Below are 19,258 nucleotides of genomic sequence, written 5' to 3'. Positions count from 1 at the left end.
AATTTGCGTACCTTACTTCGATTTGGGGGGTAAGTGTAGACCAGCCCTTAGTTTCTGAGCCTTTAGGGTATACTAGCTTCAGCCCTCCCAAAGAATCCTATACCTAAAATGCTTGTACATTCCTGTAACATTCAATTTGACCTTTCAGTATCATGTGATTTTCCCCCTCTCCTACCCCCTTTTGTAATTGAAAATGTATTAAACATCCTTATTTCTGTAAGTCATCCCCCATCCTGCAAACACTGAAGTATACAGTTCACGCTCCCACGGGCCTGGATGGGGGCTGAGCTGAGCTCCCTGGGGTCCCTGATTCAGGGCAGTGTAACACAACCGTAAATAGGGAACGAGTGGAAAGTTGTTGGACGACAGCTTCTGAAGGTGTCATGTTGTTGCATGGGCACTTGGGAGACCTTGCTCTTCAGAGAGGCTATTGATGAGATCTGACACAGGATAATGGCCTATTCTCCACTTCCAATCCTCTACCTGGGCCCTGGCCTGTCCAGCTCTGTCCCCTCGGTTTCCCCATCCTGAAAAAAACTACCCTTAACCTTGCTTGTCTCTCCACCTACCCCACTGTCTCCCTCCACTCTCTGGCCTCACAGAGGACTGGCCATTGCCTTCCTCCTCTCTATTTACACTTGGACCCAGCTGATGCGGTCTCCACCGGAACTGCTCTCCCTGAAATCTCCAGAGACATGTCCAAATCTCAGAGCCTGCAATTTGTCCTCATCCTCCTTGACTTCTCCACTACCCTTGATTGCTCTCTATGATTCTATCTACCCCTTGATTTTCACACCCTCTTTCCTGGTTTTCATCTTACCTCTGTGACCAGTCCTTGTGTCTCTTTTGTCCACTCCTCTTCTAGGGATTCCTCAGGGCTCTAAATAGCATCCATACCATCTAGCTACCCAGTGAGATGTCTTGCATTCCTCACTGTAGTGTGCAAGCACGTCCAAATAGCAATCTTTTCCTAATGAACAAAATAATTCTACACACCCCGTTAGAAACAGACCTAAAAATCTAGTGCCTGTACATAGTATAACCTTAACTTTCACAGACGAGCTCTGAGCCACAGTCTTTATATGAAAGTAGCAATTGTTAGCAGTGTGACTCTAGTTGTATCTGTTAGCATGCTGAGAAAGTGTGTGTGTAATCATTGTGCCCCAAGCCATGCCAGGAATTCGTTTTAGTTCTCCACCCAGAGAACGGCAGGGTGCCGTGGTAGTGACTGCTATATTAGTTACCTTATGCTTTTCCGTTACAATTCTACAGACTGTTCTTTGAGACCTCTAGTTCCTCCACGATATGAACCAGGACTCCATAGTTCAGCAAGAGGGATGTACTGGGGTCAGGGAAATGCCTTTTGCTGGCCCCATGTCAATCTGTTCAGATCTGGCAATTAGGAGCAGTTGGAAATTGTCATTTCCTATCTGCAATTTGCTGACTGCAACCTGCTGTCAATAACATTCAATGAGTACTGCACAAGCAGCACCCCACCCAGCTCTCTTCCAGCCAGGACACGGACAAAATGGCTCCTCAGCCACTTAGCTAGCCGTGGGGGTCAGGGAAGGTGCACCAGATGGGGGACTAGGATTTCACAGCTGTCTTCTGACCGCATTGATAATTATTTATTCAGGAACTTTCCTACTGAGTGGTCTTGGCCTAGCATAAACCTGAGGTCACATCCGTGGCTCATATCCCTCACACCTGGCCACGCTGGGAACAGAACCCAGGTGTTTAATATGGGAGACTCAACCACTTAGCTGTGGCAGCTTCTTTCTGAAAGGCAGTGTGGCTACAGATTCAGCTATGCTGTCTTTACTCCTGTTTCAGTGTGCTACACACTCCGCTGTGGCTGGGCCACAGAGCACAAGAGCCTTCACCCGCCAGCCACTACAACTATGGGGGAGAGATAGTTCAGTGGTTTGAGCATTGGCCTGCTAAACCCAGGGTTGTGAGTTCAATCCTTGAGGGGGGCCACTTAGGGCTCTGGGGCAAAATCAGTACTTAGTCCTGCTAGTGAAGGCAGGGGGCTGGACTTGATGACCTTTCAAGGTCCCTTCCAGGAGATAGGATGTCTCCATTAATAAAAATAAAACTAATCTTTCAACTCACGTGCGCAGGGTCTGCACTGCCATACTGAAGGGGTTGGGTTTAATCAGGATCATGGTGGGGTGAGGGCATTAGAGTTTCTTTTAAAAGACCCTTGGAAATTATATACAAAAGACTCCTCCATTCAGAATGTAGAGCAAAGCCCAGGACTCAAAAGTCAGGAAATGCCAAATTTACAACTCTGCCCTGTAGTGACCTCATGGCAGGAAAAAAACCTAGTGTCTCCCCTAAAAATCAGTTTAGTCTAAGGCAGTGGTTCTCAAACTGGGGGTCAGGACCCCTCAAGGGACTGCGAGATTCCTACATGGGGGGGTCACGAGCTGTCAGCCTCCACCCCAAACCCCTCTTTGCCTCCAGCATTTATAATGATGTTAAATATATAAAAAGTGTTTTTAATTTGTAAGGAGGGGGTCACACTCAGAGGCTTGCTGCGTGAAAGGGGTCACCAGTACAAAAGTTTGAGAACCACTGGTCTAAGCTGTCACCTCTGTCACTAAAAAGCTTAGTCATAATGAGAGTTATGGAAGGGCCTGACTTGGGGGCAGAGTCAAGGTTGTTTGGGTGCCTTCATGGTGCTTTCCCCAAGCATTACAAGTTTGGATTTCTTTCAACTGCAGCCTCATGTCTGAATTTCCTGGGTGCGTGGCACTTGGGTTAGTAAGAATTACAGCCTCCTGGTAATTTTTTTTTTTTTTAAACTCTTAAGTTACTGGGGCCTGGTCTACACTAACCCCCCAATTCGAACTAAGGTACGCAACTTCAGCTACGTGAATAACGTAGCTGAAGTCGACGTACCTTAGTTCGAACTTACCACGGTCCAGACGCGGCAGGCAGGCTCCCCCGTTGACTCCGCGTACTCCTCGCGCCGAGCAGGATTACCGGAGTCGACGGCGAGCACTTCTGGGTTCGATTTATCGCGTCCAGACAAGACGCGATAAATCGAACCCAGAAGTTCGATTGCCTGCCGCCGAACCAGCGCGTAAGTATAGATAAGCCCTAATGCTCCCAGCCTTCACTCCATTTCAAGGAGGCTGTGGGTCTTGGAACTTCCTTGCTTTGTTAATTATTAAAAATTCCACACAAGCCCTACCCAAGACGCCCCAAGACATGCTCCCAAGGGACATTGCCAATGATTTGAAGATCTGCTCTATCAACACTAAACCTTTCTCCCAAATGTTCACTTGTCAGGTCAGGGGCAGCGGAGCCAGTGGGAGAGGCTGGCGTTGAATCTGCGGTTGGCTGATTGGCTTTCAGAGGGCTGCGTTAGCAAGTCAGCCTTTGCCATCTGGCCTGGGCACCCAGTTTGTTTCTTTAACTTGTAATCAAGCCATTTCTGCTTGTGTGAAATCACTTACGACTAGGAGTGACATACACCATGCATGTCTCAGCCCGTCCGGCCCTCCCGAGTTGGTCTCCTTAAGCAACCGGTGCCTAGAAGCAGACTCACGACCACCCAATCTGTGCACAAATGATACATTTATTGAAAGAGTATTTTTTAATACAAAAGAAAGCTCTGTACATAGTACTGTGATTACGTCCACATCCTTCCAGAAAGCCCTGGAAACGTTTAAAAAAAAAACAAAAAACCAAACCACAACCACCACACACACGGACGCACGCACACACACACACACAACCAAGCACACGCTCGCACACACAAACCCAAAACAATCAATAAAAGGAACTAAAAAGGTCACCACACAATAAATGCCATTTCATCCCTGATACACAAGTGTTCTGACAAGTCCGCACTTTAAATAAAATGCAACATTAGCGTTTAACCTGCATTTCCTTTGGAGGGGAGGGGGAGCACTTCCTGACGCTGCACGGGGGCTTTAATCAACTCATTCCAGCTCTGGCCAGGGGGTCAGTTTCACAGCGTCAGCCCGAGAAAAGCAGGGGGGAAAGGCCAGACAACAGCTCCAGACCCCCTCCCTGCCCTGGGCTGACTCCTGGTTAGCAACACGAAGGGGAAGTGCTGCCCGGAAAAGTGGCTCTGTTCCACAGAGAGACCTGGGCATATCGTCCTGAGCCACGGCTGGGCTCTAACCCCCACCCCGCCTTACGCGGCCCCACAACGGGTCAAGCTGCTGCTTGGAGCCAGGAGCTGCGCAGACAGAGGAGCGGAGAGCCTGGCTCGGAGGAGACTCCGGGGAGCTCCCCAGGGCTGAGGAACAACGTCCACGCTCCCAAGGGGACCTGCCCAGCTCCCCAGGGAACAGCACGAGGAGAGGGCTGGCGAGAGGCTGACACCTCTCCTCAAAGCAGCGGAGGTGGGGAAGAGCCATGTCTGCCTGTGTTACTGAGAGGGGTGTGAGGGGCAGAGAACGGCCCCGGGGGGACAGGAGAGCCAGCAGCCTGAAACGCCGGCATCTTGCCCGCCCAGGGAGAATTAAGGCTTCGCAGGGACATAGGAAACTTCTCCCGACGTGGTCTCAAAACACACTGCTGGAGGCACTTGTTTCCCAGACTGACAGCAGCTTTAGGGAGTGGGGCGCCAGGGGCAGACGCCCCATTAGGCCCTGTCCCCTTCTCGGCTCTGAGGGCACCATTCCAATTCCAGCCGACACCAGACAGGGCCCTGGAGCCTCGCGCCAGCCTCTCCCCCCTTCCCACCACACAGCAGGAGGGAGCAGAGGCCAGACTCCCTGCCCTGTCCTCCCCCCACCCCAGCAGGAGCCAGCCCGCCAGCCCCTCCCTGCTCTCCGGGGGCCGGTGGCTAGACGGTTGCCCGCCACGCAGGCCAACCCAGTCTGGCACAAGGGACGCAGGCACGCTCCGAACCGGCAGGAATGGCGGAGCTGCCCCAGTTCAATTCCTAGCACCTGTGGGCACGTCGGGGCGGGCAGCTTAAACGCTAATGCTGGAGGAACCATGTCCAAGGTTACAATACAAATTAAAAAGCAAGGCCCCTTCCTGTCCCTACCCCCCCCCCCCCACCGTGGTACAAACCCCATGAAAACTGTACAGGAGCCGGACTTTAATTCCTTTGAGAATTACATAAATACTGAGTTTAACACTTAGAAAAAAAAAGTCTTTTTTTTTTTTTTCAAGGCTTCTTGTCTTTAATTTAAAAAAGTTACAGTAGCTGCTTCGTTCCCTAAGGAGTCAGCAGCCTCCTCTCTCCCCAAAGAGCCGCTCGCTGCGCCCTACGTTCTCCTCTCCCCAGCAGGACAGGACGCTCCTTCCGAGCGGAGCCGTGCACACGACCAAAGCGCCTCCCGAGGTCAGCACTGTCCCTCGGGGGTGCCCGAAGGAATCCGCGCCGCCCCCCTTTCGCCTCCTCGCCAGGCTGTGCGGCAGCTCCGGGGACCTGTCGTTTTTCCCTTGACCGTTTCAGTTGGTTCCTCCACCTCACGTTGAAATGGTGCTTTGGAAAGCACTAACCCTGGCAGGAACTGTGCCCGGATGCAGACAGCGCCCCCGGCAGGAGCCAGGCAGCACTGCGATGCACAGAGAGCAATCCTGCCGCCACATACCTGGGTCTTCCCAGCCCCGGCACCCCGAACGAGAGCACAGGGTGGCCCCTGGAGTGTCCCATGGAGATGATTTATGTCCATGGGCTGCAGGGCTCTCTGAGAAGGGCAGGGACCCACGCTCAGGTTACCTTGCTCCCAGGCAGCTCGCTAGTGTCCAGGGGGCACAAAAGCAACTGCCTTGGCCAGGTGGAACAAGAGACATTTATCATGGGAAATGCAAACCACCATTTACTTCCAGCTCGGCTCCTCTCAGCATCAACCCCACGCAGCGCCCCCCAGCCCCGCTCCTCATGGACGGTGCTGGGACAGTGTCACAGCTTCCCAGGGACACCCGCCAGCCCAAGGAGGCATTGCACGGGGCCAGTGGGGCTGTAGGCACTGCGCCAGGAGCTCGCTTTGCTGTGTCCCAGCAGTGCCAGGGCGACAGGCAAGGGCAGCATCTCGCCCACGGTGCTGCACTATCGCTGCTGGGGGGCTGCTTGCTGCCACCTGGGCAGGAGCAGGTCCTGTCCAGCCCACCCTGCCCGCAGGAGAGCACTGGGGCGGATGCCGATGCCCTGGCAGGGGAGCAGACTCAGCCTGGGATGCCCCCTGGAGCAGCTTGCCGGTTGCAGGAGGGAGCAATGCTGAAGGCACGCTGCCTGGACCCGCTCTACCCCTCCCTGGCACATGGGCAGAGGGGAGTGAGAACTGGACCTGGGAAGAGGGCTCCTTCGGTGGGGGCTGCTCCTGTCGCGTTGCTGGGCCCGTGCCCTGCTCGGGGCTAATACTCCTGGCAAACAGCAGCTGGAGCCGCCCGGTCAGCAAGGAGCCGGGCCAGACGCCAGGCTGTTTACGGACCTGGCGGGGGAGCCCTGCCCTCGAGGGCTGAGTTTCTTTGGCTGCCGTGAGAAAAACCCAGGAAACGCAGCGTTCCAACGCAGCCCAGCCCTGGCTCAGCTCCACCCCGCGCCCCGTGTGTGCGTGCGTGTGTGTGAAGGAAACGTGAAAAGGCAACAATAAATAAGTGACGCAGTCCGTACGAGAGGGAATCGCTGCCGATCCCGGCGCGACGCTCCGCAGCCCACGGGCCAGAGATGGTACCCGGCTGGCAGCAGCTGCCACAGTTCCCGGGCCGGGGCACCACAGGGCCTCTCAGTCACTCTTGGCGCCGTGGGACGTGTCCAAGTTCACCACCTGCAGCTCTGTCAAGTTGCTGCTGCTGCCGGACTGCTGGCCAATGACAGCCATCTGGAGAGAGAAGGGAGGAGAGAGCACCAGGGAGCGTCATGCAGCCACCCCAGGGTGCAGCCAGGGCCCTGGGGCACGGGCCCACCCGGAGAGCCACCCATTGCACGGGGGGCCAATGCCAGGCCTCCCCATCCACAGAGCAATGCTTCAGGGCTCGGAGGGTGCGCTGTTAACAGCAGGGAGAAGGAGCAGCTCACCCATCCGTGCTGCCAACAAGCAGCCCAGGCTCTGGTCCTGTCCCATCTGTGGCCCAGCTCCTAGGCTGCTGCCATGTCCCCTACAGGCTGGGGGCGCCGCAGACCAGAGGCTGACTGCGTTCAGAGCACCTCCCGTCCCAGAGTCAGAGCTCACTGGGCACAGTGCCTGGGACATCCCCCGTTACCAGTGACCCCTGGGGATCCCTGCGGCCAGGGGGAGGGGCAGCGGCCTGCACACATCCGCAGGGCTGGTGTGGGGGAGAGGCCGGATGGGTGGTGTGGGCGAGGTACCCACCGAACTGCTCTGTGCCTACCTGGTGAAGCTGGACGGCTGAGACCGGAATCTGAACAGTGCCCGATGGGGCCGTCAGGAACACCTGGGGGACCGCACCTGCCACACAGAGTCAGCGCTTAGATCCTCCGCCCCGGGACGCCGCCGCGGCAGGCCGGGCCCCAGGGAACGCCGGGGCGGGGTGGGCCGTGGCAGGCCGGGCCACGTTAAACACCTGCCATCGAGCCTTTGAGAGGCGGTTCGGCCACGCGCACTGGCTGCATCACCCCGCTTCGCACCAGCCCAAGGGGCCACAATGCGCAGCGCCGGCTCACCAGGGCTTACTGCTGCTCTCCATCGCCAAGGCAGCACAAAGGAGCCAGTGTCCATCCCAAGTCACCTGTGCCCCCCGAAACGGTCTTCCCCTCCTGTTTCTCACCTCCCCCCACGTACACCCCCAAATCCCCCATCCCTTCCTGTTCCCCATGTCAACTGCGCACCCTCCCTAAATCCCCTTCCCACCCCCAAATGCACTCCCCAATCCCCCTTCCTTCTGCTCCCACCCCACCCCCCAAAATGCCCCTCCTGTCCCATTGCGCGCATCCCCCAAGTCTCCCTGCCCCCCATGTACTCCCCAAATCCTGCTCCCCCATGTTCCCACCCACACCTCCCGTCCCTGGCGAGCAGGTCTGGGGCAATGGGTCGGTTTTGACGTCGTCTCTTAGGGCCGAGGGTCAGTTTTTGCTGGTGCTCCGCTTGCCTGAACGCTTCACCCAGCCCCACTCAACAGCTGCCCTCTTTCAAAATGGCTGCTCTCCCCCACCCTTCTCAATGGCCCTGGGGTGACAGACGGCTCTTGGCACATCCAGCCCCCACTGCTGGGGAAGACGGCGACCCCCCTGCTGCCAGCAGGCAGAGAGGATCATCCGAAGACGGATGGGGGCCGGGGCCGGACATGTGGGCGGGGGCTGGATGCACTGGGGGGGACCATGCACAAGGGAAGTCTAGCGCACCATGGGGAGCAGCCCTCTTACCCTGATCCTGGACCTGTCCGTGGGAGACCTGCATTGCCGAGGATGCCTGGGAGAAGGCATTGAGGACGGTCAGCCCCCCGTCTGTCAGGCCTGAGGTGGGCGCATACATCACGGCGTGAGGGCTGGGGTACATCATGTGGCCTCCCACTGTGGTTGGCACAGACGAAGTCATGATCGTCGCTGGCAGCGTCACTGGCAGGAAAACAGAGCAAGCGCTACTCAGAGGAGCGGGAGGGGCTTCCCCAGGGAGAGCACGACCTGCAGCTCCCCTGCACTGCACCCGCAGTGCCCCTCCACAGCGCTCCTTAGGCAGGACAAGCACTGCACCCCCAGAGCCTCCGCTGCCCCCACGTCCCCTGCCCTGCATCCCTGGAGTAGCCAGCCCATGAGGATTCATGCCCAGCTGTGATTTGCCTGCATTAGATTTCGGGGATTTCTAAGAGACTTCACAAGCTGCTCCTGCTGTGGCTCCGGAGCAGAGGGCAGGTTGGTTGGGTGCATCAGCCGGGCGTTCCCAGGCTGGGATTTCTTCTATGTGGGACCTTAGCTCGGCGTTTGCGGGTTAGGGGATCCTGGATTCCAGGGCCAGGAGGCCCATTGGGATCACCTCGTCTGACCCCCTGGAGAGCACAGGCCAGACACCGGCCCCCAATCATTCCCGGAGCAGAGCTTTTAGAAAAACAGCCAAACTTGATTGAGGAATTGCCCATGATGGGGAATCCAGCACGACCCTGGGTGAGTCGTTCGCCTCATTTCCAGTGTGAATTTGTCTGGCTTCAACTTCCAGCCATTGGATCACGTTAGACCTTTGTCTGCTAGACTGAAGAGCCCATTATTAAATGTTTGTTCCCCGTGAAGATTCTTGTAGATTGTCCTCAAGTCACCCCTTAACCTTCTCTTTAAGCTAAATAGATCGAGCTCCTTGAGTCTATCACTCTAGGGCAGGTTTTCTAACCCTTTCATCATCCTCATGGCTCTTCTCTGAGCCCTCTCCAATTTATCAACATCCTTCTTGAACTGTGGGCACCAGAACCGGACACAGGATCCCAGCAGTGGTCACACCAGTGCCAGACAGAGATAAAACCACCTCTCTGCTCCTACACAGGATCCCCGTTTATGTATCCCAGGCTCCCGTTGGCGATTTTGGCCAGACTGTCACACAGGGAACTTGTGTTCAGCTGATTACCCACCACAACCCCCGCATCTTTTTCAAGAGTCGCAGCTTCCCAGGATAGAGGCCCCTCTCCTGTAAGCGTGGCTACATTCTTTGTTCCCAGAGATATGCATTTACAATTAGCCATATTAAAACACATAGTTTGCTTGCGCCCAGCTTACCAAACGATCCAGATCACTCTGAGTCAGTGACCTTTCTCTTCACTATTTACCCGTCTCCCAAGTTTTGTGTTATCTACAGGCTATCAGGGATGATTTTATGTTTTCTTCCAGGTCATGGATAAAAATGTTAAATAGCCTAGGGCCAAGAACCAGTCCCTGTGGGACCCACTGGAAACGCACCCGCTCGATGAGTCCGTTTACAGTTATTTTTGTGACCCATCAGTTAGCCAGTTTTTAATCCATGTCATGTGGGCCATGTTAATTTTATATCATTCTAGTTTTGTAATCAAAATGCCATGTGATACCAAGTCAAGCCCCTGACAGAAGTCAATATATATTATGACAACATGACTACCTTTATCAAAGAAACTTGAAATCTCAGCCAGAAAAAGGTATCAAGTTAGTTTGACAGGATCTACTTTCCATAACCCATGCTGATTTGCATTAATTACATTACCCTCCTTTAGTTCTTTATTAATCAAGTCCCGTATCAGAGGCTCCATTATAGGGTGACCAGACAGCAAATGTGAAAAATCCAGATGGGGGTGGGGGGTGGGGGGTAATAGGAGCCTATATAAGAAAAAGACCCAAAAATCAGGACTGTCCCTATAAAAATCGGGACATCTGGTCAGCCTACTCCATTATCTTGCTTGGGATCAATAGCAGGCTGGTAGGCCTATAATTATCTGGGTCATCCCATTCACCTTTTTAAAACTGGCACGTTAGCTTTCTTCCAGTCTTCTGGAAATTTCCCAGGGCTCCAAGACTTATTGGAAATCAACATTAATGGTCCAGCAAGCTTCTCTGCCAGCTCTTTTAAAACTCTTGAATGCAAGTTATCTGGACCTGCTGGTTTCAAAATGTTTTGACTTTAGTAGTTCCTATTTAATACCTCCAGAGATACTAGTGAAATGGAAAGTGTGTTATCCCTATATGATGAGACTATATCATCTGTTTATTCCCCAAATACTGAACAGCAATATTTATTGAGAACTTCTGGCTTTTCTGTTATTTTTTGATAATTGTACCATTTCCATTGTCAGGATTCTTTTTGTTCCTAATATATTTTAAAAACTCCTCCTTATTGTCCTTATATCTGCTACAGATTTCTCCGTGTCCCTTTGCTTCCCTTACCAATTTTCTACAATTCCTAATTTCTGATTTATAGACATTTCTATCAACTTCCCCTTTCTTCCATTTCTTTTTCATATGAATAAAATTATTTAGTGACGTTGCACTCCATATGTTTTATGGAAATATGCTTATGATTGTAAATATGATACAACTGGAATATGATTTATGCAAAAGGTCTCTTTGTAAGATATCATTACAAAGGTTATAACCTACTGAATATATTCATCCTATTTGTATGCATGTATCATTATTGTATCTGAAGCTAGAAAGATGAAGTACAACTCTGAGGTCCTATTGTAATTATGCAAAATGTGGACCATTAATGGGGGTTTAGAATCTTGATGGCTCCCAGTGACGAGGACAATTGGTTGTAAATGGTTTATTTACCTGCAAGTCTTCCTATGTGTGGGCCAACCCAGGAAGAATGGAGACTAGGGGTCTTACAGTGACATGTGACCATGTCACATGATACTGGAATCCATCTTAATCCTTGTACTTTTTCATTGATGAGGCGGGGGTGGGGACAAATACAGTCAAAAGATCCCCAGCTTGTGCCAAAACCATTAAAGGGGGTGGAGCAGGACAAAAGGGGCTGCCAATCATGAGAAAGCCCCTGCTTACCACCTGAGATGTCTGCTGGAACGAACAAGGACTGTACCAGGGAAAGGACTAGGCACAGACTAGGAAGGTGTCTAGTCTGTGAAAGAAGTTTGTTGGAACATCTCTGAGGGTGAGATATTACCTGTAATCAGTTTCTTAATGTATTAGGCTTACACTTGCGTGTTTTTGCTTTAGTTTGCTTGGTGACTTACTTTGTTCCGTCTGTTATTACTTAAAACCACTTAAATTCTACTTTTTATATTTAATAAAATCACTTTTGTTTGTTAATAAACCCAGAGTAAGTGATTAATACCTGGGGGAGCAAACAGCTGTGCATCTCTCTCTATCAGTGTTATAGAGGGCGAACAATTTACCCTGTATAAGCTTTATACAGAGTAAAGCGGATTTATTTGGGGTTTGGATCCCATTGGAAACTGGATGTCTGGGTGCTGGAGAGGTAACCTGCTGAGCTGTTTTTAAAGTCTGCAGCTTTGGGGGTGTGGCCCAAACCCTGGGTCTGTGTTGCAGCAGGCTAGCGTGTCTGGCTCAACAAGACAGGGTTCTGGAGTCCCAAGCTGGCAGGGAAAACGGGCTCACAGGTAATTTCAGCACATCAGGTGACCGTCCCAAGGGGATCTCTCTGACCGAACCTGTCACAATATACTTTTTAACAGCTGCCTTCATTTCCATCTAAGTCAGATCAGTTTTTCAACCAGTCCGGCCCTCTTCTCCGATTGGGGGAAAAATGGTTACTCGCCTTCTCGTAACTGTTGTTCTTCGAGATGTGTTGTTCATGTCCATTCCAATCAGGTGTGTGCGTGCCGCGTGCACAACAGCCGGAAGATTTTTCCCCTAGCAGCATCCGTCGGGTGGATCTGGGCACCCCCTGCTGTCGTGCCTTCATGGCCCTGCCGACCTGCCACTCCTTCAGTTCCTTCTTGCCGGCTACACCGACAGAGGGGTAGGAGGGTGGGTACTGGAATGGACGTGAAGAACAGTTACGAGAACATCTCGAAGAACAGTTACGAGAACATCTCGAAGAACAGTTACGAGAAGATGAGTAACCGCTTTTTCTTCAAGTCCTTGTTCATGTCAATTCCAACCAGGTGACTCCCAAGCCTAAATTCAGGAGGTGGGTCGGAGTCGTCCACTGACTGGACCACTGCTTGTCCGAAGGCCGCATTGTCTCTGGCCTGCTGGGGAATCGCGTAGTGTGTGGTGAAAAAGTGTGTAAGGAGGACCACATCGCTGCTCTGCAACTTTCCTGGGTGGGAACCTGCACCAGGAATGCTGCTGAGGAGATCTGGTGGAGTGCGCGGAGGAGGAGTGGGCACCCCTGCCAGGCTGTAGCACTCCCAAATGCAGGATATGATCCATGACGAGATACGTTGTGATGACACAGGCAGACCTTTCATTCTGTCCGCCACCTCCACGAATAACTGGATGGACTTTCGGAATGATTTCGTTCTCTCGCTGTAGAAGGCTAGTGCCCTAGGGACATCCAGTGAGTGAAGCCTCTGCTCCCTGCCACTCGAGTGCAGCTTAGGGTAGAATACAGGGAGGAAGATGTCCTGGTTGATGTGAAACTGGGAGACAACCTTTGGCAGAAAAGCCAGGGGAGGCCTGAGCTGGACTTTGTCCTTATGGAACATAGTGTAGGGGGACTCATGTTAGGGCCCTGAGCTCAAACACCGCCTGGCTGAGGTTATCGCTACCAGAAACGCCACCTTGTATGAGAGAGAGAGAGAGAGAGAGAGCGCGAGCAGGGAGCACGTCGCCAAGGGCTCAAATGGCGACCCTATAAGTCTGGATAGGACCAGACTGAGGTCCCAAGCTGGGACAGGCTGTCAGACCTGCGGGTATAATCTGTCGAGCCCTTTAAGGAAAGGGCTGACCAACGGGTTGGCAAAGATCGAGCAGCCCTCTGCGCCTGGATGGAAGGCGGAGATGGTGGCCAAGTGAACCCCTATTGATGACATGGACAGCCCCTGCTGCTTGAGGTAGAGAAGATAGTCCAGTATAAGTGGCACCAAGGCAAGCGTTGGGGACGGAAGGTGCTGCGCCAGACTGAAAATCTCTTCCACTTGGCAAGGTAGGCAGTTCTCGTGGAGGGTTTCCTGCTGCCAAGGAGAACTTGTCTGACTTGATCAGAGCAGGACAGCGCCACTAGGTTCAGCCAGGGAACTTCCACACGGTGAGGTGGAGCGACTGGAGGTTCGGATGTTGGAGGCGGCCGTGATCTTGCGTTATTAGGTCCGGGAAGGGTGGCAGGACATTTCCAGGAGTGATGAGTACCAGTGCCGGCGGGGCCAGGCTGGAGCTATCAAGATCACCAAAGCTCGGTCCCTGCGAATCTTGAGGAGCACCTTGTGAACGAGAGGGACGGGTGGGAACGCGTATAGGAGACCGTTCCTCCACCCAGGGGGAGGCTGAACGTGTCCGCAATGGAGCCTCGGCTGTGACTCAGGAAGGAGCAGAACTGTTGCGTCGTGTGGTGAACAGGTCTATCTGGGGAAAGCCCCACGGATGGAAGATTGAGTTCTCTGCGTCCGGGCGAAGGGACCACTCGTGGAACGACCTGCTGAGATGGTCCGCCAGCTCGTTCTGTACTCCAGGGAAGGACGATGCTTGCAGCTGTGTAGAACATTCGATGCACGAGTCCCACAGCACGAGGGCTTCTGGCACAGGGGAGAGGAGTGTGCACCCCCCCCGTTTGTTGATATAAAACATTGCCGTGGCGTTGTCTGTCAGGACTGATACACAGCCCCCTGCTAGGTGGGCTCGGAAAATCTGGCATGCCAGGCGCGCCGCTCTCAGCTCTCGGACATTGATGTGTAAAGCGAGATCCGCCTGAGACCAGAGGCCTTGTGTACTGAGGTCTCCCAAATGTGCCCCCCAGCCCAAGTCTGACACGTCCGTCACTAGAGAGAGGGATGGCTGAAGATGGGTATAGGGGACCCTGCACCTGCTACCTGCGGGTCGAGCCACCACAGCAGGGAGTCGAGTACTGGGCGAGGCAGGGTTATGATCCCGTCTAAACTGTCCCAGACTGGCCGATACACAGACACTAGCCATGACTGAAGAGGTCGAAGTCTGAGTCTGGCCTGCTGTACTACGTAGGTACACGAAGCCATGTGTCCTAGAAGTTTCAGGCAGTTCCGTGTTGTGGTGGTGGGGAATTGTCTGAGACCTCGAATAATGTAACCCAGGGCTAGAAATCTCACTTTGGGAAGGACTGCCCTGGCGTGTGTCGAATCCAGTACCTCCCCTACACATCCTATCCTCTGAACTGGGGACAGCTTTGATTTCCCCTCGTTCAGTAGCAGTCCCAGTTCATCGAAAGACGCTCTTATGAAGGCAACTTGCCTCTCTACCTGAGCCCTGGATCAGCCCTTGATCAGCCAGCCTACTGTTGCTGCTAGGGGGAAAATCTTCCATGGGTCGTGCACGCAGTGCACACACACCTGGTTGGAATGGACACGAACAAGCACTCGAAGAAGAATGGAGACTTTTGGGGCATCTAGTAATGTGTTCTTAAATGATTCCCAACGATCGTTCACATTGATCCGATATTCTTCCCACCAGCTGATGTGGATCGTAAACTGCTTTGTGAAATTGGCTCTTTTAAAGCCCCCGGAATATATATATATTACTGGTCGGTATTTTACTCTGCTTGCACATTATAAATATGATTGACGATCACTTGGACTTAAGAGACCCCTCATGTTTAGTTCTGTGATCGGTACCTCTTTTTGTGTTAGGACAAAGAACAATAAAGAACTCCCTCGTGTCGGCTACAACACTTTTTGTGCTGTACTTCCTGACACCCTGAGCAGGGCGCAGACCAGCCCTGCACGGCCAGGGAAGCGCAGCCAGGCCTAGCGGCTGGGGGCAGCGAGCCAGCCGCCGCGGAGCAGGTTACCTGTTCCACTGGAAGAGGTCTGGACGAGGTCGGTGCTGCTGTCGCTGGATGGAGACGTTTGCTGTGGGGCCTGATGCACCTGGATGGCCTGCACTGGAACCTGCTGTGTCACGGTGCCGCCTGGGAGGAGAGAGGAGAGCCCTTCACTGCACGCTCCCCCGGCCGCTGCCCCCCAAAGGCAACGCAGGGACCTGCCGGCCCCGCATCACACACCCACCCCCTGCGCCTGCAGGCAGGATGAAAGGGGAGCAGAGCGCTTAGGCCCCACTCCGTGGGCTGGGGCACGTTCACACAGTGAGGGGAGGAGACCCGGCCCCTGCCTCCCGGCTGCCCCCTGCATGCACCTGATGGCGCCTGCCCGCCTGCCAGAGGAAAGGCCGACCGCCCGACCGGATTTCCACCTGCTCCCCGGCTGGGCTTGGCAGCCCCGGAGACTGATGGCAGCAAGGCGTTACTGCCCGGAGCCAGCCACGCAGAGGGGGCGTGTGGGGGGCCCTGCTTCACTGCCCTCCCCACTTGGCACACAGCCCTCGCCTACCCCAGACAACAGAGAGGCCTGAGGGGGGAGCCCAGCCAGCAGCAATATGCTCTGCCCCCTGCCACACCCCACCCCGGCTGGATTTGGAAGCCCCCCTCACAACTGGGACTCTAGCCACTAGACTACCTCAAAGGCTCCTGGTCCAGGCCCCCACGGCAGCAACCCCCACCTCAATCAGGAAAGGAGCGGGGGTGGGGCTGGGAACCACCTGCCACAGGCTACAGCCCAGGGCGTGCTGAGCTGGAGCCCAACGACGTGCCGATGCCACAGCTGACCTACGCCAGGGGACGGCCACAGGCCAGCCCCACGCAGCCAGCCCCCTCCGGGCTCTCTGTGCTCCAATGGGGGAAGCTCGCTGCGGCCCTGGCCGTGAGGGGGACACGGCTACGAAGCTGGCTCCGGATGCTAAAAGAGAAGCCCGATGTTCCTGGGAGCAGCTGTGTGACACAGCACAAGGCCGCCGGTCGAACCTGCTGGGCCCGGAAGGAGCCGTGTGCGGTTTTTGCACAATACACACAGCACAGCAGTCACCAGGCTGGCTCGGAGCAGCCCAGGGTCCCGTCTCCGACACGACCCAGGACCAGCTAGTCCAGAGAGAGGGCAGGACACCAAAACCGGGCAGCTACAGCTGTTCTGAACCCTGCCAGTCAGCGACTGGCTTCTACCTGGAACCACGAGGAGACATCCCCCCCGGCAGAACTTTCAGCTTGCCAAGTCAAGACGCTGGGAAATGCCAGCTCTCCAGCTGCCTACGCAACCTCCACTCGGCCCTTGTGCGTGCGGGCGCGTCGATTCACCATTTCCTTGTGTCCTCCTCATTCGACGCGTGGCCCCACACAGCACGTGCCCAGGTCACGAAGGCTTTGCCGCAGTGCAGAGAGCGCGACTTTGCTTCGCTCCCATTCTTTCCACGGCGGGTTTTATGTAACTTCCAGTGTTTTTAAAAAGCAAACGGAAATAACAGGAACCCCGCAGAGCCCCGCCTGGGTCATCTACAGGGGTAGAGCCTTTTGCTCCACAGCACAGACCTCCATCACTGGAGCTCGCTGAGTAACTGAAGCAGTAGTAGGCTGCTATCTTCTCCGCCAGGGAGAGTCACGCTTTGCCAAGGAGGCTGACAGCAGAGGAGTGCTGGGACTCAGGGATCCCGGGCTCTGGAGGGATGTGTGCTCTCTGGGCACAGACCCTTCCTGCCCCTGCCCCTGCCCCCCCGTCCCTCCCCCAGCCTGACCACTTCTATAGTATGTCCCCTCCTTCTCCTGTCCTGCTCTTTTCCTGTCCTCCCCGAATTGCATTTGGGTCAATGCAATGCAATTGCTTCCTCTTCCCTCGCCAGACTGCCGGGGGGGCACTGAGAGATCAGCTCTGCTCAGTCTGGTCCCAAGCAATTCCAGGGGAAGCCCCGCTCAGCCCGTGGCTGGAGCATGTTCAGAGCAGACAGAACGTTTGGAGATGGTTGATGTTGAGCCTCTAACAAACCTGTCCGGAGCATGTGCAAAGGGAATTTTCAGAGAACAACTCCACTAAATCTGGGTGAACGGTCACAAGGGCAGCAAAAGGCACCTCTCCAGCCCCAGGGCTACTCCCATGTCCCTGTTTCAAAGCACAGGGTGCTAGAACAGCTCAAAGGACAACTGTAAACACACAGCCCAGGCCGGATGACATCACCCGGGCATGGAACGCATGAGGGCACTGGAGCATGGCTTTTAGCTGGACGTCCCACCTCGACTCCTAACGGCGAATCCCCGTGGTTGGTGACAAGAACATCCTATCGCCAGTTTGAACTCATCAACTCCAGCGCCCAGCCGGGGATCTCCTTCTGACCCTGCCTGGTAGGTTCCGGAGCCTTCTGCTCTCGGCAGCTGATTTGAACTGAGACCGACCTTGTCAACGTGTCCAGTGTGCTCTGGGGACTCGCTGCTCTGTAACCCCTCCGTATATTCCTGCTCCACTTCGGACCCTGCCTCGTCTCTATTACCTGCAGAGGGGAGTTCAGGGACCCCCCACTGCCTCTAGCCTGACGCCCTATTAGTGGATCACCGCCTGTAACGCCTCTTTGGTGGAGCAGCTGTTACTGTCCTGTTTCTATTTACAAGGGATCAGTCACCCCAGGGAGCCAAGCAGCTTCCCCTCCACAGCTCCCGGCTCCCCGAAACCAACACAGCACCACCGCCAGGGCTAGAGAGAGGCGCCTGGGTGGCCAGGAATCTGCCGAGACACCCCTCCTCCCGCACCGACTTCCACAGCTGCCGGGGCCCCCATGCACAGTCAAACTCAGCCTGCACCATCCGTCGGGCTGATGGGCACAAGGCTGTGCCCAGCCCCCTGCCTGGGGAGGCCTTGCAGTGCGGCGTGAGCCCAGCTGGGTGGATCAATTCAGCACTGACCGCAGCGTCCCTGCAGCATGCGCCGCGCCTGTCTAGGATATCGCCCCTGCCAGCCAGCAGGCAAGCACTGCCCTCCAGAGCACCCTGGCCTCAGCCTCCTCTGTCCTTCAGGCTGGCATGGGCTGTGCTCCCCCCTGTCCCAGCCCCCCCGCTCCCACGAGGAGAAGCGAGCGCTGACCTGTCAGAGACACAATCTGCCCTCCGGCTGTGGCGGGGAAGCGGAAGACTGTCTGCTGTGCCTGCTGCAGCTGTCCGGCTGTGCCCGCGACCGCCTGGCCCTGCTGGCTGGAGAGGGCCAGCGAGTGCGGCTGTAACTGAGCGAGAGGAATGGTAGGGGTCCCAGGAGGGAGCGGAGCACCTGCCGAAAGGAGGGGGAAAGAAAGGCTTCATCACCACCAGCTCTTTTGACCTCCTCCAGCCCCGGAGCTTGTGCTGAGCTTCCTCCTAGGGGCGGTCCTGGACACAGCCGCACGGCCCAGCTTGGATCCCTGCAATCCCCACCACAGGCGGGGAGGCAGCGAGAGCCCATCCCCGCTCGCCCCCGGGGCAAGGGCCTGGCCGCAGGGACAGCGCCCAGAGAGCAGGCCCAGCTGGCACCGCCGGGGGCAAGGCAGCCCGGTTCGCTTCCCCCACAACCGATCGGCCTGGGGCCAGTCCCCGAGAGCCCCCCGCCCCTGGCGTGCACTGACCTGGCATGAGAGTGAAGCCGCTGGGGAGCTGCATGAGCCCTCCGGAGGCCACAGCGCTGGTGCCCGTGGTTTTGAGCACTGTCCCGTTGGCGCTGGTGACGGTGTTGGGGCTGACGCTGGCCGAGACTGGCGCTAGGTAGTTGGTGATCGGGTAGGAGGGGCCGCTGCTGACCTGCATGGACGTGGAGGTGGTGGGCACGGTCTGGATGGTCGACGTCGTCCCTGGCAAGTTGGTAACTGTGAATGCAGGCTTCAGCGAGTCCTACGAGAGACGGGCAGGTGAGGGAGAGCCAAACCGGGTCCTGAGCCCCATCCGCACCCCACCAGACC

At 55.3% G+C, this 19,258-nt stretch overlaps 2 protein-coding genes across 2 annotated transcripts in view; both read right to left on the bottom strand.

Annotated features, from left to right (window-relative positions):
- LOC112109445 (cullin-9-like) overlaps positions 1–4,400 on the bottom strand; it is a 65,371-nt gene extending 60,971 nt beyond the window's left edge. The window contains exon 1 of the mRNA XM_029911888.1: positions 4,179–4,400. Within this exon, the coding sequence (XP_029767748.1) occupies positions 4,179–4,400 (222 nt within the window). The remainder of the gene's footprint in view (positions 1–4,178) is intronic.
- Positions 4,401–6,640: 2,240 nt separating this feature from the next.
- SRF (serum response factor) overlaps positions 6,641–19,258 on the bottom strand; it is a 28,913-nt gene continuing 16,295 nt past the window's right edge. The window contains exons 3-8 of the mRNA XM_026653112.2: positions 18,929–19,190; positions 18,418–18,597; positions 15,315–15,434; positions 8,324–8,515; positions 7,333–7,409; positions 6,641–6,821 (exon numbers count right to left, since the gene is read on the bottom strand). Coding sequence (XP_026508897.1) covers positions 6,726–6,821; positions 7,333–7,409; positions 8,324–8,515; positions 15,315–15,434; positions 18,418–18,597; positions 18,929–19,190 — 927 coding nt within the window. The 3' untranslated portion in view covers positions 6,641–6,725. The remainder of the gene's footprint in view (positions 6,822–7,332; positions 7,410–8,323; positions 8,516–15,314; positions 15,435–18,417; positions 18,598–18,928; positions 19,191–19,258) is intronic.

This window comes from Terrapene carolina, unplaced genomic scaffold (assembly GCF_002925995.2).
Source record: "Terrapene carolina triunguis isolate 2854851 unplaced genomic scaffold, T_m_triunguis-2.0 Scaffold132, whole genome shotgun sequence".
Lineage (NCBI taxonomy): Eukaryota > Metazoa > Chordata > Testudines > Emydidae > Terrapene > Terrapene triunguis.
The sequence above is the reverse complement of the archived record's forward strand: the minus strand, read 5'-3'. Positions and strand labels throughout refer to the sequence as shown.